This window comes from Drosophila sulfurigaster, chromosome X (assembly GCF_023558435.1).
Source record: "Drosophila sulfurigaster albostrigata strain 15112-1811.04 chromosome X, ASM2355843v2, whole genome shotgun sequence".
NCBI classification, from domain to species: Eukaryota; Metazoa; Arthropoda; class Insecta; order Diptera; family Drosophilidae; genus Drosophila; species Drosophila sulfurigaster.
This window is the reverse complement of record NC_084885.1, coordinates 29,911,251-29,933,269: the sequence shown is the minus strand read 5'-3', so window position 1 is coordinate 29,933,269 and position 22,019 is coordinate 29,911,251. Positions and strand designations below refer to the sequence as shown.

Below are 22,019 nucleotides of genomic sequence, written 5' to 3'. Positions count from 1 at the left end.
TGCTACTTCCGAATGTTGCACATAAATAAATCAAGTGAAATCCTTGGTTTAAACTTGGCTAAATTGTTTACTGAGTTGGCGTTAAACATTATCGGGGGCGGCGGCCAACGACAATACAAAATATGTGTTGTTATGCACTTAGGATCTAGGAATAGCATATGATTTTTGTATTTTGTTGTGATTGTGTGGATTGGTTTGATGATGAGCATGACTGCGGTTTAATTGTAGATTAATGTAGAGGGTCAAGATGCTTTAAATGACCCGTTGTTGATATTGATGATGAAGATGATGATGATGATGATGTTCTGCTGCCTTAATGTTGTCGTTAATTGCGCTTCAGCGATCCCGGAAGAGTACAGAGTGTAAAGCATCGATGTCCACCTCAACGCCCGATGAGTTTGTGGTCACAGTGCGAGAGCTGAAAAGAACACAAACAATAAGTTACACGAGAAGAAAGAGTTAGCAAATACGAGGCTTTACTCACTTGACCGAGTGATTGCTGCGATTCGATGAGTGCGGATTGACGAGCACACAGTGCATGGGCTGGCCATCGAACTCGCGCTGATGATACGCATCCACAGCCATTTCGGCATGCTCCAGCGACTTGTAGATGACCTCGGCGGTGCCCGGACGCACCACACGCGCATCATACATCGGCCCAATGTCGTTGAACAGCTCGCGTATATCCGCTGTCGTTACATTCGCGTGCAGATTGCTGACAAGCAAACGATAGCCGGGCTTATTGTTCACCACACTCAGGGGCAACGGCATCGATATCGATGGCGGACTGCGACGCTGCGAATGCAACGATCCAAGGCCTGGAGCAACAACTCCGCCATGCCCTTTCGATTGTCCGCTGCCATTCTCATTGGCATAGATGCCATGCGAGACCCGAGGATCGGGTTCGCTGCCAAAGAGACGGGCACGCAACGAATCCGGTAAATTGGATGTGGCCACCAAACTGCGCTGTCGTGGATCCCCACTCTTGCCCACATGACCAACAACGTTGGGCGGCGGCGGCAGCGGTGGCAACGCTGGACGCTCCAAGCGATTGCGCGATGACTCGTAAATGGCAAACGGATCATCGTTGATGCCAGGCGATGTAATCTCAACGCCATCCATTTCTAAGCCATAGCCATCGTAGCCGCCATGCGTCGCCATTCGAGGACGCGATCCACTGCCCGGCTTTTGGCTTCCGCCGCTATTGTAGCTGCCCATGTGCAGTGTTCGTGCAATTTCCTCTGAAATAATGCAACATCACTGATTACATCTTCTTTTCGCTAACAATTGATATCGACATACTCACCATCCTCCAATTGCTGCATGTTGTCATAATCCACATAGCCGCGTGGCACAAATGGCTTGGCCGCAGCGTTGAGGCGGCTCGTCTTGTAGCCGCCTAGATCATCCTTGGGATTCCAGAGCGTTTGCACCAAGCCACCGGGCCGGTTGCTCATCGTAATGATGCGTTGACCAAAGCGTCCTTTGTGCACGGCAGCAGCAGCAGCATCGTCATCATCATCATCATCCTGCAGGTGATCAAGGTCTCTCACCCGATCACGACCGTGTCCACGAATGCCAGGGTTGCCACCAACACGCGCATGGATGCGCGACGATTGTGGCGGCGGCATTGGCATCGGTGGCATCGGCAGCGGCATGCGTTCCTTTTTCCGCTCGATCAGCATGCTGCGGGCATCGATGCCCGAGTCGCGTATATTTTGATTGAGAATATCGCGTGCATCGACGATTTTGGCGCGTGTTTTCTGTATGATTTTATTGCGTGCATCAAATGTGTTGCGCTGATGTCCTCCAGCCGCTTTATTCAGCGGCTTGCGTGGCTTCATGTGAATGGCATTGCTGCAAGAACGAAAAATGATGGATCAAGAAAAAACATTGCAGTCAAATGAAAACTTGGCAACATCATCGCCATTTTCTTTTAGCGTTCCTTTTTTTTCTTCGTCAACTTACAGCTTTTTCTCATTGGCCCGGTGGGGAGGATTGTTTGTGCGTTTACGCTCAATTATTTCGTCTAGGCTCAAGTCCACGTCCATAATGTTTCTTTTTTATTTGCGTGCTTTGCGCACACCACAAATATTCTTATAGTCGGCAAATCCGACACTCCATACAATCAATATGATTGAAAAATGAATGGTACAACAAATTTCCACAGAACTCCGGTTTGCCGTCTGCAGTAGAGGTGGAGCATCATCGATGAATCTATCGATATATCGATATCTACATTTTTTTAAATATCGATTATACACGACAAGCATCGATTAGTTTTAAATAAATTAAATTTATAATTTTACTTAAAATTAATTATTTTAATTATGCCTTTAGATTCAGGCATTTGTTGTTTCTGTATTTAAGGCTATTATTGTCTATTGACGTCGTGAGATCATACATTCCTAGTACCTACATAGACTTGAAAATCGATGACTGCCTAACTGCAGTATTTGTACATATATCAAGAATTATATATGTTACATAATGCGCTGCATTATTTAAAGGTTTTAAAATCTTACTTTTAAATTATTTCTGAATTTATTTCATCAAATAAATATCTGTATTTCAAATAATCGCTCAGTACAGAAGTCGATAAATATTGTAGACTCACATCACCAGGGCCTCAGTTCTTTTGTGCACAGCTGGTTCACGAAATGAACTGCTCAATTGAACTTCTTCTGAACGCAACTACACAACTCTAGTTGTCAATTATTCTTTTGGTTATAATTATTTTCACTCTGCGCTCTGCATACAAGTTCTTTAACCGCAACATCACGTCAACAAAAAAAAAAACAACAAAAAGTGCCCCCACCTACCCACTGCTCTGCTGTAGACGCTGAACTGGAATAGTCAACTGTGAGAGAGATTTCACATCGTTTCGTTTCATTTGCTTCATTCAATCAGTTCCGAGACTAGCTGTAACAAACAGCATTCGCCGCATGCTGAATAAAAAAACACCGCTCCAACAACCACAACAACGACAACAACTACAGCAAAGACAACAAATACGTTATCGATATCAAGATGAATCCCTGCGCTGTGCCCACAGCCGTGCCCGATGTTGACGGAGACAAGCGCTGGCTGAGTATACATCGTCGCTTCATATGCGATTGCCGCGAAAAGGATCCGGATGTGATCTTCCTGGGTGATTGCATATTTGAAACGCTGCAGGACACCGACACCTGGAACCAATTGTTTGCACCGCTGCACTGCCTCAACTTTAGCATACGCGACGATTGCACCGAGCATGTTTTGTGGCGCATCGAGAACGGCGCCCTCGACAATGTGAATCCCAAAATTGTTGTCCTACACGTCGGCACCAACAATGTGAGCAACAGTGCTGCCCAAGTTGCCGAAGGTTTGCTCGCCAATGTGGCCAAGATACGCGAAAAACTGCCAGGCGCCTACATTCTGCTACCGGTAAATAATAAGCCAATCTACCATCATTTCAATTTACTATTATACAGACCTGCTATCCGAAGAATTGTAGGAAAGCCGATGCTTATCGAGCCGGCAAAAAGAATTCTATATTTAAACTTTTATGTGCGTTCCTATACGCGGTAACTATTGGATAACAGGGCTGTGTCGGCTGTGAAGTAATCTCTGGATTGCTTTTCAACTATTTAGATATGCACATTGTTGATTAGTCTGTCTGTTCGCTTATATATCTCTTCCAACTATATCTAACAAAATCTTTCCTTAACAATTAGTTTAGAAATAATGTTTCCTTAAGAGCTAGAGCTTCAATTGGATTCGAAATAGTAAATTGAAATTTCCTTTACCGGGTATATTATAGTGTGGACTGTAACTTATTCGTACTTATTTTGTTCTTGCATTTCATTTGCAGTCGCTGCTTCCACGCGGTCAGCAACCGAATTTGTTGCGTGACAAAAATGCGGAGATTAATGAATTGGTCAAGGAACAGACAAAGGGATTGGATCGTGTGCAAACGGTTGCCATCGATAAGGGATTAGTGCAAGGAGACGGCAGCATTAGCCACCATGATATGTTCGACTATAAGAATCTAACGAATACCGGCGCCAAAAAAATACTCGAACCATTGCATGATTTGCTCTCACAAATTCTCAATGAAAACGAACTGGAACGCGATCTCACTCCATCTGAATAATAGTTTCCTCTCTCTCTTACACTCAATTCAATTCGTAACTCAATTCGCGAACTCAAGAAAGTTAAAGGAGACTAATAATATTCACAATCAATGAATCCAAAAAAAGGAAAAACAAAACAAAAAACAACACAAAAATCCAACACTCCAACCTGCATGATCTTTAGCAATGAAAGTATTCACTTGTGTATTTGTTTCGGGATTTCATTATTTCCATTCACTCACACAAAACGCAAGTTTCCTTAAAGCTTCACAATGATATTTTATTTATCTATCCCCTAGGCTTAAGAAGAAAACTAAAACAAAAAACAAATTTGCTCTGCATACAGGATATATACAAACACATGAGAATATTGTATTTTGCATTTATATTAAATATTAAATTATGCGTACATACATATTTAATTTAATATGCATATTAATGAAAAGAAATGAAAATGAAATTTACATTCCCCCCTAGACTCACTTCAAAATACAAAATGCGTAGGAATTTTTTTTTTTTTGCATATACATATTCATACAACAAGATGTAATTTTATTTGTGTGAAACGTATTTAAGCTTGAAAAGGCACCAGAAGAATCCCACTTAATACTGTATAAATGAAAAAAGAAAAAGAAAAATGTGCGCCAGGAGTGTAGACGGCGTACAGTGATGAAAATGTGAAATATGTATGAGATTTTTATATCTGTGGCAGGTAAAAATAATAATAGGCTTTCAGTTTTGCTGCTTGTAATCTGCAATAAATGAAATGTCTTAAGTATAACTCTGTCTTTCATTTCTAGTCAACTGATTGGGTTGGGCTGAATAATTTGCAAATAATTGATAAGCGCGCTCGTTTTATCGATAAGAAGATTGGTTTCTGATTGTCTTATCGATGACAGATTACCTACTTTTGAAATCGATGTTTTCCAACATCAAGCTGGAAGAATTTTCAAAAACGTTTTTACGGATAGCAATTTCAAAAAAAACGGATGGCATGTAGAAAATAAAATCATATATGTTCAGAAACATTGAAAAATCTCAGCTATCGTAACTATCGATAGCTCAGCTGTGCCCAAATATCGTGACTCACAATTGGTCTAATAGGAGACTTTTGTTTACATTTTATTAACTCAAATACTTCGCAGTGCGCAGCAATTTATCTGCAACTGGCCACAAAATGAGTTGCTTTGGTTGCAGCCGCAAATATGGTCTCTTCTGCAAAGAGGTAAACTCGACATAAGTAAACGTTGTTTGGTATTAATTGGATTTATTCTTTGTTCGTTGTATTGCAGTACGGTTGTCCCAACTGCGGCTATTCCTACTGCGCCAAATGTCTGAAGCGTCCGATGGCGGTGCCACGGCAAGCCAACAAGGTGCTCAACGTTTGTCTCATCTGCTATGATAAGTTGTCCAAAATGCAGGCGGTCGCTGATGCCGAGAAAGTGATCGACTGCGAAGCGCTGCCCGGCGAGCTTGTCACCAAGTTGCGACTTCCACCAAAGAGCTCGGACATTGAGGCAGCCGATGCGCTTTTTGAGTGAGTTACTGAAGCATTTCCCATTCGAGTTTCAACACATTTTCACTTGTAGTAACGTACTGCCCTCGGAAGAGTTGGCCGCTGTTTTATCGCCCACCAACCAAACGCTACTTGGCGAGGCAACTCCAGCTCCAGCTCCAACTGCTGTGAGCTCCACAAATGCGGAGGATATTGATGAGAATCTGGACAGTGCAATTAGCAAACGTTTGCAGAATCTCAAGGCTGTGGCATCCACAGATGACGAGATACGCGCTCGTCTTTCAGAACTGAGTGGCATGCCGCATCAGAAGAACTACGATAAAAAGGATTTGCTGCTGTCGACGGATCAACGCAGCGACCAAGATAAGATCAAAGATTTGCTCCAGCAATTCATGGGCGAAACGGAGCTCGATCAGCGCATCGATGTTGAGCGCACCGATGCCATATCTGATATTGAGAGACGTTTGCGTGCGCTGCGTGATGCACCAATCGATGGAGTTGCAAGTGGAAGTGGCAGTGGAGCTGGAGGAATTGGAGCCAGCACATCAAACACAAACACGCCCAGCGACAATGAGGATGAGAACGATGAAACGGTGCTGCAAAACATTATGAAAAAGGTAAAGGTACAGGTCGAGGGAGATAAGACTAAAGTACTTTAAGTAATTGGGATTGGGAATAGTTGTATAGCTGGCGGCTTTCACTTAGTTGGTGAGGGATTGTACAAAGAAATGCATAGTAGATATATTTTAAAGATTCCAAAGATGCTTCTGATTACAATTAACAAACACTTCCCCCCTTTTACAGTACGTGGCTGAATCGCAACTGCCAGAAGCAGCAAATCCTCTGGACGCGGAACTCGGGACGACACCAAATCCCGTTCCCAAGGCGGAGACTGAGGAGCTGCCGTGGTGCAACATCTGCAACGAGGATGCCGTCTTCCGTTGCCTTGGCTGTGATGGCGAATTATTCTGTGCTCAATGCTATCGCGAGTGTCACGATGACGACGAGGAATATCGCGTCCATGTCAAGGAGAAATACACGGTGCCGCCCAAATTTAAAGAGAATCACTTTTAAATCAATTCTTTGTTTTGTTGACTTTAATTTTTTGAGTTTTTCATATTTGCTATGTGTTCTAGTAACATTCTCCAAAGTAAATTAGCTAATTTTAAGCGTGTGACGTACATTTTGATGCAATGTACTGCAACTGTCAATATTAAAGTAAATATTTAGCTATAAATCCAAAAATCTGAGTCTGAAAATTGAACGTAGCTGAGCTGCTACGATTTCATAAGTCAAATTTGGGGGAAACTAGTAAAATTATCTCGAGAAATAAATGTCGGAGTCATGAATTAGAAAGAGAGGTTTCAGCATGACACGAAAAAGTAAAGTACAAAACTCGTATTTCTTGGTAATTGCAATTTAGAAACTTCCACCACAATAAAAAGAACTTAGATGGCTATAATTACAATTAAATCAGCTACGAATTTAATCTAATATCGTAAGGCAATAAAAGATTTTGAACAAAAAATGTCTTTAAAATATGTCTTGTGTGTTCGGATCGCTTAAAGCCTAAACAAAAGCAAGTTCAACTTATGGCTAAATGCATATTTTTTTAATGACAACAACTTTGCAGACATATTGATTTAGCTGCTAACAATTGGCAATGAAATTAACAAGTTTATAGATCGAATTTTGTGATAAAACAAATTGGCAAACATTGACATAATAAGTAAAAATGAAACAGAAATTTAGCATTAAGCTATATATACTCCACAAATATATATATTGTGTTGTATGTGGTAAATTGGTCAGTTATATATATATAGTCTATATATACGTTACGTTACGTTATTAATTCGCTTTTGGCTTACAAAACTAAATTCGATGCGTATTGCACAAAACAGCAACTGGAATTCTCATCTAGTCTAAGATATTATGATATATATATATATCTATATATCTTTTTAAGGCCCCCCAATGCCAATGCCTCTCTACACCGAAATGCGCATCTTTTCCAGATATTTGGGCACCAAATGCTGTGCCGAATAGCGCTCAAATGTGAAGAAATCAAAGAACTTGTCCCGAGTGCGTCGAAATACTTGCGGATTGCGACACCAATTGTAGAGCATTTTGATCAGCGAATTGGACGTATTGTATAGATTCTCCTTGGGATAGATTTCAGGATAGACCAGCTTATTGGGCGCAATCGGATAGCAGCCACAATATGTCGCCTCCAACATCGCAACGCCATAGAATTCGTGACCTGCTGTCGAGATCACAATGTCGCCGGTTAGCAACGTTTTCACATATTTCTCACGCGACAAATGTCCAAAATTGATTAGTTTATCGCCCAGTTTCTCCTGCAATCCCTCAAAGGCCTCGGGTATCGCCTGATAACTTTCACCGCATATTGTCACCTTGAAGTCAACTTGTCGCTTATTCAATTCCATCAACACTTCGACCAGCAGCTTTGGATTCTTGTCATGCTCCCAGCGATGTGGCCAAATCAGATGCAGGCAATCCTCTGGCTCTGTATTCTCAGTCATGTCCATCATGTGTCGCTTGTTGGGGAACGCATGAAACTTGATTGGGAAATACAGAACTTCGCATTTCTTTTCGATGCGCTCCCTGATGTGCTTCAGCTTGAAATCGGGTTGAATGTTGAGGAAGGGCTGCACATTGTCCAGAAACGACATGCGATTGAAATTGGAATTGAAGAGCACTATGTCAGCGGCCAGACTGTGAATAAAGTGTGGCATTAGGAAATCATTTGCGAGTCTTAATTCAAGTACACTTGTCCCTTGGTCTTGACACGTTCACTTTTACGAATTCATTCACGAATTCGGTTTAGCATGATTTGAAACTAAGTTCTTTCTTCAATCTAAAGATAATCTTAATGCGGTATGAAGATGTTAAACCAATCAATTGAATGTTCCTTAACATCTAGTCAAAGTCAAAGTCAAAGACTAGAAGACATTTCATTTAGCAAGAGCCAAGGGGAAGTGTGTTGGGGAAAAGCAGAACTTACCACGTGAGTATCTCATTTAGGCCGTATTGGCAGTCACGTTCCTTCACCTCGCGCACGGGATACACCAATTGATTCTCGTGGAAATAGACTATCTTGCGGCAGGTGACGAGATCGGGACGCACACCAATTAATTCGGCCAGATTGAGCACGGAGCTCGTGATGAGCACTTTATATTCATGCTCTGGCGGTATTAGTTGTGAGAAATATAACGCTGAGGTGCGGGCGCGCCAATGCCACTTCTTTGGTGGCAAACTGAAGATCTCATAGTCATCCACATTGAGACCTGTGTTTCCAATAAGAAAATTAAGAATGACAGCAGAAGCAATAAACATACTTTTACTTACATTCGATAAGTGTGTCGATTAATTGTTTATGGCTGCCGCCGAAGAACGGCTCAATGATTAATATAGGAGGTTTTGCAGACATCGCAACTGGCACTGGTACTGGGATTGGGATTGAGACTTGGATGGAGGAAAGTTGTGCAATTGATAAATATAAATGCGTTCAGTTTAACCTTAACCCTTGGCTAGACCATCTGCACATGTTTCCACATAGTCCACTTAACTTACACACACACTGTATACTCTATGTACGCATTCAGTCTTAGCACAAAGTGCGAAGTTAATTAATGTTGAGTATGAAACTGATAATATATAAATATTAACTTGCACTTGGTGGTCAAGTTGTTGGCAATACTCGACCATGAGTGTTAAACAACAACTGTTTTGCGTGCGTGCAAGCGAGACACAACATAAACAAAGCTGTCAAGCCGACTACTACAACTGCATGCAGTCACTTATCGATAAATCGCTTCATCAATTTTATACATTTCAACTTGACGACATAGAGCTGCAATAAAAATAATTCACATACCTATTACATTATTTTCACATTAATGTTAATGTTAAGAAAATATTTCAACCATTTTACAATAAATCGATGTCAAAAACGATAGAGCCTGTTTGCACGAACTAGAATACAACCCTGCACTACTATCGATATATCCTTGTGAGTGTGAGTATCGGCATCGTCGAACATCAGCCCAAAAAGCACCTGCACTAGGAAAGGTCCGACTATTTTTTGTTCACCGAGCGAAATAATTTGCGAAAAAAATTTGTCAAAATGACCAACGCCTGGAGAGCAGCTGGAATTACGTAAGTTAATAAGATTCACACGCATTCCGCACTGCATTTACAAAATTCGCCAGCAAACAGCATTATTATGTATACCATTGCTTGCATTACGTAATTTGTTGTTTGCTAAAATTGTAACATAAAACTGCAAGTCCAAATGAAATGCATGTGAAAACGAAAACACAGATATGCAGTAACTCAAATCACTGAATTGTGTGCGTCTTGTTGCAGCTACATCCAATATTCCAACATTGCGGCCCGTGTGCTGCGTGAAGCCCTGAAAACCGAATTCCGTGCGGATGCCACCAAGCGCAACGAGAGCCACGTGAAGTTCACTCCATGGGCTAACGGCAGGCCAGCACGTAAGTAATCGATCGTTGTTGTGTAATCGATAGCAGGATCAATAGGTGTAATCAAAAGGATCCAGGCTGGCGGCCTCTACTTCGATCCAGCTCCATAATGAGCCTGGTTATTACATAAATACAAATTGAAGCAAACACACACACACACAGTCAAGATGATGTTGTTTAGAGATTGAGATGAAGCGATTTCTAATCTAAAATTATCTTGTATATCTATGTATTAATTACAGATGAAAAAGCATAACTTGCTTCTTAACTGCCGAGTGTGTCAGTTGTAAGTTATATTATAAGTTGAACTGCATTCAATGTTTGCAATTGCTGCATCCACAACACCAAATACTAATTTAGACTGAGATCCTTGCCCTCCGTTTAATGTGTTATTCTTGTTGAGCCAAGCATTTAACAATGTTTTCGATCGATTTGTCCCCCCTCAAAATTATGTGCTCCACGCATTGTAACTGATCTAAAAAATAGAGCACAACTAGCTCTTTATTATTCTAAAGTTGATAGACCCTTCACTTTGGAACAAGTGAAAAGGGTCTACTATATATTGTCTTACTAACTGCAAGTTTCATAATTTGTTGTTTATCCCCGCAATTTATGCTTAATACATATTTCTAATAATTGTCGTATTTTCATTTATATTTAGCTCGCCAAACGGATTCTGCTTAGACGCTCCCATAAAAAACAAAAAAACAACTGGCGGCCCAAACGAAGTTTTGAATGGCAATCAGCTGAGATGTTTCCATAATTAAATTATAACGAATTACAAGCAAGAATTAAATATGAAAACACTTTAAACTCAAACAATACTTGTCGAATAATGGATTTTTTATCTCCTCGATTTTTTGTTTTCCTTTTTCTTTTAAATGTTAACAAAACACACAAAATTTAAATACTAAAAGCCAATAGTTGTATAGTTTGTCCAGGACAATCACCAGATAATATAAGTCATGCTCTGTTTCTTCTACGAATCATCCGCCTGAGCGATATTATAGAAATGCGGCCATGTTTGTATCTCCTCGAACAACATGCGACCTGGACTCTCGGTGGAATTGCACTGGCAATGGCAAATCAATCGATAATCGGGATCGATGTAACCATCCTCAACACCGCGGGCAAGCAGATTGCGGCACATGTTAAGGGCATCCTGTGTGGGCAGCTCACGCATAAAACAGCCCACAAAACTAACGCCCAATGCAATCCGATTGTAGCCTAAGGTGTGAGCGCCAACCGCTTGCCAGCCGCGACCCTCGTAAATATTGCCATCGCAGCCGATAAGGAAATTATACGCAATGTCATTCCAGCCACGACTCTCGATATGGAAGCACTACAATAAAAACAAACAAACGGCGTGATTTAGCTCTGTAATTGTACTCTAAAGGAAGTTTATACGTACCTGAATGTCGCGTATTAGCCGCACATTGATGGCTCGCTTCTCAGAGCTCTCGGTGGCAGTGTGTACTGTGAAGAAGAAAGATGGTAATGGTCAAATTTGTAATGAAATACATTTTCAACAATCAATTTGGAATTAGATCGTGTAGACATGGAGTTGTTGTTATTATGAAGTAAATGAATTCTTTAATTTTAGCTTCTAATGTTACGCTCGTTGTTAAGCGGGTTTCACTTTAAAGCTGTGTAAAGCTTTAAGAAGTTCTGTCAGTAAATTTAATGAGTCTAGCTAGCTCTAGTCGTTAATATTAAAGTGTTCTTAGAAGCGCACAGACATATAGCACATACATATAAGCATAGGCAAGACCTTTTCTTTGCTGAGCTTTACACATTTTAGATGGTTAGACTAGACATCGTTAAGGCGTTGAGGATTACTCACAGATTACAACGTATTTGACAGGTAGCTGTAGCTTCGCTGGCTCCTCCATGGGCATCTGGGCCAGCCACGAATGACGCGGCACAATGGAGCACAGCTCTTTGGGAATTTTGAATTCTAAAACAGATGCAAAACAATATTATAGCAATAATGCATAAATACAGAAAGTTCAGCACTACGCTTACTCTGACGCGAGATGAAGACATTCGCATTGACGCGCTCCTCCGCCTCGTCCAGTTCATCAGGCACATTTGAGGAATGCTGCTCGTCGTTGTCTGGACCTGGGGAGGCGACTTTGCGACGCACTCGATGCGTATTGCGTGTGGAGCGTGCTGCACTGTTTGTGGTCGTTTCGGCAATGATCTGTATGTTGCCATTAATGTTGGTCACGTTACCAATGTGGACGTTGGTCGAATTGCTGATGTTCACATTGCCAACGGTCTGAATACTGTTTATCGAATTCAGCAGATCCCGCAAAGTGTCTCTGATGATGGTGCCTCTGCTATCGCCTAGTAAATTGTATTTATAAATTGATATAATTATGTTTAATATATTTAAATATATATGTTTTACTGACTCACCTTCTCGTGTGCCCAGCGCAATTGTGCTGACTTCCTCGCCATCATCGTCATCGTCGTCATCTTCTTGCTCGGTATATGTGTGCTCACTATATTTGTAATCGTCCAAACTGTCGACCACAGATGATTCGGCAATGGATTCCAATTCATCGTCCTCCTCCTGTGCCTCCAACCATTCTCTTGTGCGCTCCTGCGCCGCTGACAATCTTGGCATATTGGACATATTCTCGCTGGCTTTTGCTTTGCGGCCAGAAAGCTGCGTGTTAACGATGGTTTCTTTCTGCCTTATGGCGCGTGACGTTTATCAATATTTTAATAAGTATGTTGCAAATATCTCTACTCTATACATATATGTATATATTAACATACGCGTGTATATACTGATTTCGTACTTATTTGATAAGTTTCGACAGTGGTCGGCAGGCAATGCGATGATAAGATTACGGCGTCCTCTTCTTTGACTAGTTTGATGGTCAATGATATTATTATTATTCATATTATTATTATTATTATTACTATAATTGGGATGATGGATTAATTACCTTGCAGCCAGGACAGTTGCTGGGATTCACATTGATCTGTGAATTACATTAAACAATACTCAAATACTATAAATACAACACCAACACTTGACCGTTCGTCACATAAACAAAACAAAGTGATCGCTAATTTACGCCTAGTACGCTGTCACTCGATATTTTGCAAAGCAAAAAATCACGACGCATAATTTGTGCTTTGACGTGAATATATTCGAATTTACCGTAATTCAAAAATTACTTGTTATTATTTAATTCAGCTACACTATCTACTAATTATCATTAATAATTAGTGATATTCTTTATATTTATAGTAATTAAATTTTACTTATTAAAAAGCATGCGCTGCGTACTTAATATCCAAATATCGATAGGAGTTGCACTGTTGTGACAATGCGCTTGTTCACGCTAGGTGGCGCCAATAATAACTGAGCCCAAAGCTTTTTGTTGACATGTTATTTTTTTTAGCCTTTGAGCAGCGGCACTAGCTTATCTTTGTTCGGTTGAGTAATCTTAAATTAGGTGTTAATCGACTCTTTTTTTTTAACAATTTACAAATTATGCTTGAATTGGTGTCAGATTTATTTTTCGTTTTTTCCAAGTTAGTTATTTACATAATTTTAATGTTTTGATTTCCAGACATGTCAGTGCGCACGGGATCTGTTGGCATTAATTTGAAGCCAGTGGGCAAAAATACTTTTAGTTAAGCTAGCCCATTGATTTGTTTGTATGCTAATAGGCATATGTATTCCACATATATATTGAAAAAAGGGGCGCGTTTTCGTAGTCAACTTATATGTAAAATGTATAAATTTGAAAATAATTGTTCAAAAGTTTTGACTCCCTTTCCGCAAGCAATTGTATATTTTTTGAAAAGGCAGTAGATGAGGTATATTTAATTAAGCTTGCTAGTATATTTACTTGAGCCGCATGGTATATTTTGACGGCTAAGCCGCGGTCATACTGCATACTGTAGGGTAGCGCAATGTGCGACCAATGCGAGCTGTGTTTGTTTGCTATATTTTGCTTGCGTAGATTGTGATTGTTTTTGTGTGTTTTTGTGCTAAATATAGAAATAGGTGGTGCCGCAAAAACATACGAAATTTGAATTGAGCGAATAGCAGCAGCAGCAGCAGCGCAGCAGCACATATTGAAAATATGCAATGTTTTTAAGCTTATGGCAGGTGAGTGTGCCCCCAAAATTCAGTTAGCTATCAGCGCACGCAATGGAATCATCGTCATCGGCATCGACATCGACATCGTCATCGAAGACTGTTATTAAGCGCGGCACGCGAATTCTCAGCGAAAAACCGTTTGCCTATGTGCTGAAGTCCAAGTATCGCTTGGAGCGTTGCGACAATTGTCTGGAAGCGTAAGTAGAGCAAGAAGATGTGCATATATGAATGGCATACACAAATAGTTATCTCACTTGCAGCGGGAAGGTGCTCAAATGCTCCAATTGCCGTTATATCGCCTACTGCAATCGCAGTTGCCAGCAACAGGCTTGGACGCTGCACAAGCACGAGTGTCCATTCCTGAAGCGCGTCCAGCCTCGGATTGTGCCCGATGCAGCGCGTATGCTCTGCCGGCTGATACTGCGCCTGGAGCATGGCGGCGATCTGGAACGCGGCTATTACACAGAGCACGGCTCACGCAAGTTTCGTGATCTGATGTCGCGTAAGTAAACTAAAGGGCATTCTAAGCTAATCATTGGATGGTCAACCACTTGTGGACATCACTCAAGTAGCTCGCTAAGCAGCTCATGTTTATTTTCGAATCAGATCACGCGTTCGCACTCGCTCGCTCAAAACGAACCAAAACGTATTGCAAGCATAATAATTTTAAATTTAGACATTGGAATTTAGGTGTATTGATTAATAAGCACAAACAGCCCATCATAATTTTGTTAGTTATGCAAGAAATGCGCGGGCTTTGATCAGTTTCACTTAACGGCCACTGTGTAATGCATTAGATGCATTTAGCGGCCTCACATATCTGTGACTAAAGAAAATAAATAAAAAATGTATACACAATGAATGCAACTTATTGCATTAAAATTGTGTCTGCTACACTTTTGTAATGAACTTTGCACTTCATCGTTACCATTTGAGGCCGCTAAGCGAGATATGGCAGTTAACTGTTTTGCTTACTTTTGCAGACTATGCGGAGATCAAGAATGATGCCAATCGCCTGGAACACTTGGATTCATTGCATGCGGTGCTCACTGAAATGATGTGTGACAACAAGAACAGCAGCAGCAGCAGCATTGTGCCCAATAAAACCGAACTAATGAGCATTTATGGTCGTGTAAGTGCCAAGAGCAAATCCTTGATGACTTCACTTATATACTCTTTGTTCTTTGACAGCTGATTACGAATGGCTTCAATGTGCTGGACGCTGAGATGAACTCGATTGCGACAGCGATTTATTTGGGCGTATCGATCACAGATCACAGCTGCCAACCGAATGCGGTGGCCACGTTCGAAGGCAACGAGCTGCACGTGCATGCCATTGAGGATTTGCCATGCTTGGACTGGTCCAAGATCTACATTAGTTACATTGATCTGCTCAATACGCCGGCTCAGCGGCGTGCCGATCTCAAGGAGCACTATTATTTTCTGTGCGTGTGCAGCAAGTGCATTGATCCGCAGGAGATGCAACAAATGAATGCGGCCAGTTGTCCAAATCGCAATTGTGACGCCAGCGTCAATCCGGAGCTGAGTGAATGCGGCAGTTGTGGCGCCTCTGTAACGCAACAGTTGCGTCTCGACTACGAGGAGATTACAAAGCTAACACAAAGCAGTCTCGACTCAATGAAGGAAGTGGCCTGTAAGTGATTTCAAGCTAACCACATTGATTCTATATCCATTAACGCATTAACGCATGCATTCATTTGCTTTCAAAGATCTGGACATGTGCAAACTGTGCTTGGCCAAGCAGGCGGGTGTCTTGCATCCGTTGAACGTGTGGCATGTGAAGACACTGGATGCGGCTTTTGAGGCTGCCATCGATGTGGGCAAATGGTCGGATGCCTTGACATTTGGCCAGCAACTGTTGCCGGGCTTTGCGGAGTATCATGGCGCATGGAATCCATTGTTGGGACTGCTGCACATGAAGCTGGGCAAGATTCAGTTGTTCGAGCGCCGATACAAAGAGGCTGTGCATCATTTGCAGGAGGCACAACGCATTTTGACCGTCACACATGGTCGCGATCATCGCCTGCTATTGGATCAGCTGCGTCCCTTAATGCTGCAGGCCAAACACGAGATGAGTTGCTAAATCTCGACGTATTTTCAATTCATTTTGTATTTAAATTTAATGTAAAATAAGATATTAAAACAGTACTGGTTCAGAACAGTTTCGAGAATGGTCTAAACAATCTGTGTGATGGCCTTGGCACGTCGATCCGTGTCCTGGAAGAGAGCGCGTATCAGATGCTTGATCTCGTTGGCCTGATAGTTGGCCGTCAGCGGACCGGCGCCATCGCACCACAGTTCGGTGAACTCCTTAAGCGAGGCGTTCATCATGAGCTTGAGCTGTTGCAGCTTTTGCCACGAGCGCACTTGGACCACCTCGTTGGGATCGTGGAATAGTAGCGGCGCCTTCTCCAGCACCACATCGATTAGGTCGCTCAATTCGCTGGCCATGGTGGCGGAAATGTCGCGCAGCTTGAACACACGCTGCACCAGTTCGTTGGCAAATGGATGCAACAGCTCACAGAAGCTGCTGTTGTACACTTTCTCCGGCAACACCTGTTGCCACACGTTCTTCAACAACTCCAGTTGCCGCAGACACTGACGCACCAGCTTCAACGGTGCCGTGCCCAGCGTGTGCGGATTGTCGAACTCTACAAAACAATGATACAATGAATTAAGAAACTTTCTTAAACTCGTCATTCAAATCATGCGATTGATGCTCACCAAAGCCGCTCATAATGTCCATGAGTATGGACTCCTGATAGTTGATTTGTACGCGCAAATATTTGCTGCCCGTCGACTGCAGCATTTTGACAAGCGACGGAACGGCATCGATATCCTTGCTGGCATGCTGAGCAATCCAATGGCTGAGATACATGCAATTGTTGTGAAACAATGCCGATTGCTGTGGAATGCTCTGCAACAGTTTCTGGTGCACTTTGGGCACCTCATCGATGTACGCCTCGAGCAAGAGGCCAACAACGCCGCTCAACGGATTCGGCGCATCATCGACCAAATTATCCGCTGGCTGTCGCAATGTGCGATCCATAAGCTTCACATAATCCTGCAAATGGGGGCAAATACGATACGATTACGATTTTCTGTATACAGTAGCTACTAGCTAGCTAGCTATGCAATCCCTCACCTGTGCACTCTTGGAGATCATGCAGCGCGGAAAGAGAAACGGATCGTTGGCGATGTTGACTGGCAGATTGTTGGGTGCCACCAGCGTCATGTCCTGCAGATCCCGTTGAATGATCTCGCGCGCCGTGGCAAGAACACGAGCCGACAACCGATTGCGATAGTAGGTGTCAAAGCGACGGGCAAACTTAGTCAGCGCCACATCCTGATCGGGATTGATGACACACATGTCGGCCAGAAAGTGCTCAAACTGCTGGACATCGTTGCGCAGCGTACTCTTTTGGTATTCTTCCATGCTCTCGGGCACTGCGGGTATTAAGCACTGCTCCACCAGCAGCTCCAGCATGCGATCCTTCACATGATCCCCGATTAGCGCAAACACGTGATCATGCTGGCTGCCATTGTTGAGACTGCAATTGAGGCTGGACAACATTTGCCACAGCAGTTGCAAGTGCTGAAAGACATCGGTATAGTGTGGACGCAACAGCTGCTGCTGAGCTGACGTTGCCTCTGTTGGTTCTTTGATGGCATACGACAGCTGCAGTTCCAAATATGTGCCATCCTTGGCCTCCTCATTGTAGGCCACGGACACGGGTTTGAGGATCAGGGGCTCGATGCATTCTTGCAGCAGAAAGGCACATAATTTGGCTGGGTTGTAGCGCTCTTGGAACAGTGCTGTCACAATGTCCTGCAGCTGTGACTCATCCTTGCTGACCAGCAACGTTACACACTTGGACGTCTGAAAAGATTTCGACTGCAGCTGCAGCAGACGATCGAAACGTTCCTGCAGCTGCTGTTGCAACAGATGCGCCTGCACATGATACTTGACCTTAATGGACTCGTAGCATTCAAGCGATTGAAAGATGCGCTCCACATCTGGAGGAATATGGTTGCTATCGTCGCTGTATATTAGACCGCGCAGTTTGCCCATCAAATCGAGCACAACAAGACAATCTTTTGTGGCCTTAGCCTCCTCCACGCACTGAAACAAATCGTCCAGCTTAAGTATGTGCTCGCTGACACGCAATCCCAGCAAGAGTTCGCGCAGGTCACGACTGCTGTTCGCCAGCTCGCCGCTGGCATCGTTTAATGCCGCCAGACCATCGTTGCTCACCGAGGAATGCAGTTCGCCAATTTCGTCGCACAGCGAACTGCACTTGTCGAGGAACATGTCCGGTGTGGTGTGATTGGGCATAAATTCGGTGTTGTTATCATCAATGTGCTTGCGTACGCGTCCTTGGAAGCGTTCCGTTCGTACAACCATTTTCGCAATTGCCGATTTCACTGAATCGATGCTGACGCCCGTCGACGTTCCATTTTTGTTGTCGTGTTGTTGTTGCTCTTGGAATGCCTGCAGCAGCACTTTACTCTCCATCATGTTCATCACACAATTGCTGCGAATTGGCAAATGGAATATTCAGCTCGGTGCAAAGAAAAATACAAATTTGCAACGACGACGCTTGTTTATATTGTTCTACGTACGTATCGATTATTATTTCTTGTTATCGAGATTAAATGTTAGCGCCATGGTAGTTCGATTGTCGCATCATTTTTATCGACTTAATCGCCATCAACTTTGTATTCGCATATGTGATTAATCACATTAATTCGAATTAAATTTGAACTTAAAATTTGGCCTATTATTTTACTTTTTACATTTGAAAGCATGCAATTTATTATCTTTTACCTGTATTCCATTGCAGAAAAAATGAGCAACAGTTAATTTTAAGTGTGACCGCTTTCATGGTATGCTTGCATGGTATTTTAAATAGAGCAAAAGATACAAACATAAATTTTTAAAAATATTACTTTTGTATTATTCTGCTACATCTGTATTTTAATACAGCGTATGCAAGTTAAATAAATGTTGTCCCACATTGGTAATCGTTTTGCACTTTGTCATCAGTGTTGTCGTGCATTGGAAGCTGCACTTTATTTATTTAAATTTATGGGCATTGCATGCATTTATAAAGGCAGATGAAAAGAAATCATTATATTTTTGTGTCTTTCATCTTAAGTTAATTATCCGATAAATTTCAATGCAATTAATACAAATACAATTCGTGGGAGTCACACGTTTCATTCGCTTTGAACTTACGTGTTCAGGATCATATCAGTAATCGATAAGTCGTGCAATGCAACTTGTACTTGTGTTATTTTATTCATGTTTTTGTTGAAAATGCATTCATTTAACTAAAAGTGACTATTCATTTCTACGTATAAAATGTAATTCTTGCATTTTATTAAATTGCCGGTCCCTCCGTAATGACATTGCAAATTTTTTATTCCATTGGCGTTTTCGATAACAATTATCGGTAATCTATAATCGTGCATTGCAAATTGAACTTTGTTTTTTTTTTTTTTTGTTGTCCATTGAACGAAAACTAAATATGGCAAATAAGAATATATTTTGTTATTCAATATTATGCCTTATTCACCTAGCGGCAGTCAGTTGCGTGGAGCCGATAACAATTGGATTGGTGTCACTCGGAGCCGCCGGTATAGGATATCTCATGAAATCAGATCTATTAAGCGGAAGCGGCGAGCGTTGCAATGAAGAGAACATTTACTCTGGTACATCACGTATGTAATTGATCTTGTCTATTGTGTTTGTGTTTTGTTTATACTTTATATGTTTTGCCTCAACAGGCCTCGAAGGGAATCTGGCCAGAAATCTATTTGGCCAGCATATGGTGCGGCAATATGTTGTGGCCGCCTTAAATGCTCATTTGCAACCGAATAATCCTTCGCGGAAGCCGCTCGTAATGAGTTTCCATGGTACTCCCGGGACGGGCAAAAGTTTTGTGGCCGATAACATTGCTCAATCACTTTACAAGCATGGTTTGAAGAGCCAATATGTGCACAAATATATGGGAAGAGCGGATTTCTCGCATCCGGCACGCATTAATGAGTACAAAGAGCGCATCAAACGTGAAGTGCGCGAAAGTATACAAAAGTGTCCACGTTCACTTTTCATTTTCGATGAGGTGGACAAAATGCCAGCGGGTGTCTTTGATACGCTCACCTCGCTTATTGATTATGCCGGCTATGCCAAAGATGCCGACTATACAAAAGCCATCTTTATATTCCTTTCAAATACGGCTGGCGTTCGCATTTCGGATCATTTGGCTGCACTGATGAAGCAGGGGAAACAACGCGAGGCCACACGACTCTCCGACTTTGAGGAGATGCTAAAGATGTCCGCCTATCACAGCGAGGGTGGCCTCAAGATGACCAACATGATTGATGCCCATGTCATTGATCATTATATACCATTTCTCGCGCTCGAAAAGGCTCACGTTGTGCAGTGTGTGAAGGCGGAGTTTGCGCGTTGGCATGCGGTGGCGGAGCCAGATAAGATTGCTGAAGTTATCAACAGTGCTGTGAGCTATGAGCCAGTGCATAGTCTGTTTGCCACATCCGGCTGCAAGACCATCGAGAAGAAGGTCGCTATAGTAGTCCATGGTCAGCGCGGTAATTAATGAAAATGCAATTCCTAACTGCCTTTTGCATTTTTATTGTGTACATTTAGTAATAATAATAGGCTGTTGGTACTTTTAGCATATCAATGCCTTTTATATTTTTATTTTGTACATTTTTTTTCTTTTTGTTTTTAACATTAAATAAAAAAAAACAATGCAATAGGCTGTTGGTACTTTTAGCATATTACCAGGGATTCAGCCATTTGAGACGGGAATCCTTGCGCAGCAGTTCGGTGTCCAGGCGTTTTGGCTGCTGATCAAAGTGATCGCGTGCCTCCAGGCGGACCTCGACCGCTCCAATGTCCTTGGTCACTAGGCATTCGCCATTCTCCTTGAGTATGGTGTGCTTGATATCATGCTCTGTGGGTTCGCCGTATGGGAATGTGATGGGTGTCACTTTGATCAAGTGCTTGATCTTCCATAGTCGCGCATTATTTTCGGGTATATTCTTGACGACAGCAAAATCACCTTGTTTGCCATCCAAGCCGAGATCTTTGAGCAAACGTTTCTCCCAATACGGATTGCCTTTTACTGGCTTAATGCGTTGAACGCGAAAAAGCTTGGCGGGCTCAATGGGTGGATCCTGATGATCGGGTGTTCTGTAAGTGTAAATGGCCAAAAATATTCAAATGCCGGGTATTGTTGATTGAGGGTGCTTTCGTTTACCTGGGATAGTAAATAACATTCTCGTATTTCTTACCATCTTTATACAAGAATTTTTTGTTGTGTTTGCCATAGCTGCGCACTGCTGTTACGCTTAATTGCAGCGGTGAGAGAAGTTTCAAAGAATTCATTTTATTTCACAAATATCAATACAAAACCAATTATAAACCAGCTGTCTGGTTGTTATGAAAGCGTGCCCAACAGTGTGACCATATTTTCTTTATTCGAAATATACCACTAACACCGCGACTGGTATTTTTATACCAATGGGCAACTGGTTGGGTCAGAATTGCCATTCACACATGCTGTCATCTTACACGGGATATCGATTGTTCCGCTAGTGTTGGTAAACACACAACTTTTAACGGTTGTTGTTGTTCAAATATTTATTATTGCGTAACATAGCAGCCACTGCATCTAAAATTATGGATAACAAAACAT

General features: G+C 42.1%; 10 protein-coding genes across 12 annotated transcripts; 5 read left to right on the top strand and 5 right to left on the bottom strand.

The window, feature by feature from the left end:
- Nucleotides 1-43: 43 nt before the first annotated feature.
- Nucleotides 44-2,201, bottom strand: LOC133848043 (uncharacterized). The gene is made up of 4 exons (XM_062283408.1): nucleotides 1,969-2,201; nucleotides 1,307-1,857; nucleotides 485-1,241; nucleotides 44-418 (listed from the first exon to the last, which is right to left on the bottom strand). Exons 1-4 carry the CDS (start codon nucleotides 2,049-2,051, stop codon nucleotides 337-339), a joined length of 1,473 nt encoding a protein of 490 aa, XP_062139392.1. The 5' UTR covers nucleotides 2,052-2,201; the 3' UTR covers nucleotides 44-336.
- Nucleotides 2,202-2,675: 474 nt separating this feature from the next.
- Nucleotides 2,676-4,733, top strand: LOC133848647 (platelet-activating factor acetylhydrolase IB subunit beta homolog). Its single transcript, XM_062284288.1, has 2 exons — nucleotides 2,676-3,426; nucleotides 3,854-4,733. The coding sequence occupies exons 1-2, from the start codon at nucleotides 3,031-3,033 to the stop codon at nucleotides 4,133-4,135; spliced, it is 678 nt and encodes a 225-aa protein (XP_062140272.1). The 5' UTR covers nucleotides 2,676-3,030; the 3' UTR covers nucleotides 4,136-4,733.
- Nucleotides 4,734-5,125: 392 nt separating this feature from the next.
- On the top strand, nucleotides 5,126-6,867 carry LOC133848643 (abscission/NoCut checkpoint regulator). The gene is made up of 4 exons (XM_062284283.1): nucleotides 5,126-5,340; nucleotides 5,408-5,652; nucleotides 5,705-6,248; nucleotides 6,436-6,867. Exons 1-4 carry the CDS (start codon nucleotides 5,293-5,295, stop codon nucleotides 6,703-6,705), a joined length of 1,107 nt encoding a protein of 368 aa, XP_062140267.1. The 5' UTR covers nucleotides 5,126-5,292; the 3' UTR covers nucleotides 6,706-6,867.
- Nucleotides 6,868-7,011: 144 nt separating this feature from the next.
- On the bottom strand, nucleotides 7,012-9,391 carry LOC133848642 (glycosyltransferase-like domain-containing protein 1-like). The gene is made up of 3 exons (XM_062284281.1): nucleotides 9,004-9,391; nucleotides 8,660-8,942; nucleotides 7,012-8,370 (listed from the first exon to the last, which is right to left on the bottom strand). Exons 1-3 carry the CDS (start codon nucleotides 9,083-9,085, stop codon nucleotides 7,623-7,625), a joined length of 1,113 nt encoding a protein of 370 aa, XP_062140265.1. The 5' UTR covers nucleotides 9,086-9,391; the 3' UTR covers nucleotides 7,012-7,622.
- Nucleotides 9,392-9,652: 261 nt separating this feature from the next.
- On the top strand, nucleotides 9,653-10,964 carry LOC133848651 (protein stunted). Of its 2 annotated transcripts, XM_062284294.1 has the most exons (4): nucleotides 9,653-9,813; nucleotides 10,024-10,154; nucleotides 10,385-10,428; nucleotides 10,804-10,964. In XM_062284294.1, exons 1-3 carry the CDS (start codon nucleotides 9,782-9,784, stop codon nucleotides 10,396-10,398), a joined length of 177 nt encoding a protein of 58 aa, XP_062140278.1. In that variant the 5' UTR covers nucleotides 9,653-9,781; the 3' UTR covers nucleotides 10,399-10,428; nucleotides 10,804-10,964. The 2 variants fall into 2 exon arrangements, with proteins under 2 accessions (XP_062140278.1, XP_062140277.1); XM_062284293.1 differs by lacking the exon at nucleotides 10,385-10,428.
- On the bottom strand, nucleotides 10,957-13,251 carry LOC133848644 (peptidoglycan-recognition protein LE). Of its 2 annotated transcripts, none has more exons than XM_062284284.1 (7): nucleotides 13,103-13,251; nucleotides 12,953-13,021; nucleotides 12,564-12,844; nucleotides 12,168-12,491; nucleotides 11,986-12,099; nucleotides 11,554-11,618; nucleotides 10,957-11,484 (listed from the first exon to the last, which is right to left on the bottom strand). In XM_062284284.1, the coding sequence occupies exons 3-7, from the start codon at nucleotides 12,781-12,783 to the stop codon at nucleotides 11,122-11,124; spliced, it is 1,086 nt and encodes a 361-aa protein (XP_062140268.1). In that variant the 5' UTR covers nucleotides 12,784-12,844; nucleotides 12,953-13,021; nucleotides 13,103-13,251; the 3' UTR covers nucleotides 10,957-11,121. The 2 variants fall into 2 exon arrangements, with proteins under 2 accessions (XP_062140268.1, XP_062140269.1); XM_062284285.1 differs by having other exon boundaries at nucleotides 12,564-12,840; nucleotides 12,930-13,021; nucleotides 13,103-13,145.
- An 817-nt stretch (nucleotides 13,252-14,068) lies between these two features.
- Nucleotides 14,069-16,462, top strand: LOC133848640 (histone-lysine N-methyltransferase SMYD3). The gene is made up of 5 exons (XM_062284279.1): nucleotides 14,069-14,468; nucleotides 14,532-14,773; nucleotides 15,255-15,403; nucleotides 15,463-15,925; nucleotides 16,002-16,462. The coding sequence occupies exons 1-5, from the start codon at nucleotides 14,323-14,325 to the stop codon at nucleotides 16,373-16,375; spliced, it is 1,374 nt and encodes a 457-aa protein (XP_062140263.1). The 5' UTR covers nucleotides 14,069-14,322; the 3' UTR covers nucleotides 16,376-16,462.
- A 5-nt stretch (nucleotides 16,463-16,467) lies between these two features.
- LOC133848638 (centromere/kinetochore protein zw10) lies at nucleotides 16,468-18,928 on the bottom strand. The gene is made up of 3 exons (XM_062284277.1): nucleotides 17,438-18,928; nucleotides 17,017-17,356; nucleotides 16,468-16,943 (listed from the first exon to the last, which is right to left on the bottom strand). Exons 1-3 carry the CDS (start codon nucleotides 18,815-18,817, stop codon nucleotides 16,468-16,470), a joined length of 2,196 nt encoding a protein of 731 aa, XP_062140261.1. The 5' UTR covers nucleotides 18,818-18,928.
- An 833-nt stretch (nucleotides 18,929-19,761) lies between these two features.
- On the top strand, nucleotides 19,762-21,046 carry LOC133848645 (torsin-like protein). Its single transcript, XM_062284286.1, has 2 exons — nucleotides 19,762-20,016; nucleotides 20,083-21,046. The coding sequence occupies exons 1-2, from the start codon at nucleotides 19,824-19,826 to the stop codon at nucleotides 20,913-20,915; spliced, it is 1,026 nt and encodes a 341-aa protein (XP_062140270.1). The 5' UTR covers nucleotides 19,762-19,823; the 3' UTR covers nucleotides 20,916-21,046.
- On the bottom strand, nucleotides 20,986-21,801 carry LOC133848648 (large ribosomal subunit protein uL30m). The gene is made up of 2 exons (XM_062284289.1): nucleotides 21,582-21,801; nucleotides 20,986-21,514 (listed from the first exon to the last, which is right to left on the bottom strand). The coding sequence occupies exons 1-2, from the start codon at nucleotides 21,707-21,709 to the stop codon at nucleotides 21,100-21,102; spliced, it is 543 nt and encodes a 180-aa protein (XP_062140273.1). The 5' UTR covers nucleotides 21,710-21,801; the 3' UTR covers nucleotides 20,986-21,099.
- Nucleotides 21,802-22,019: the final 218 nt, after the last annotated feature.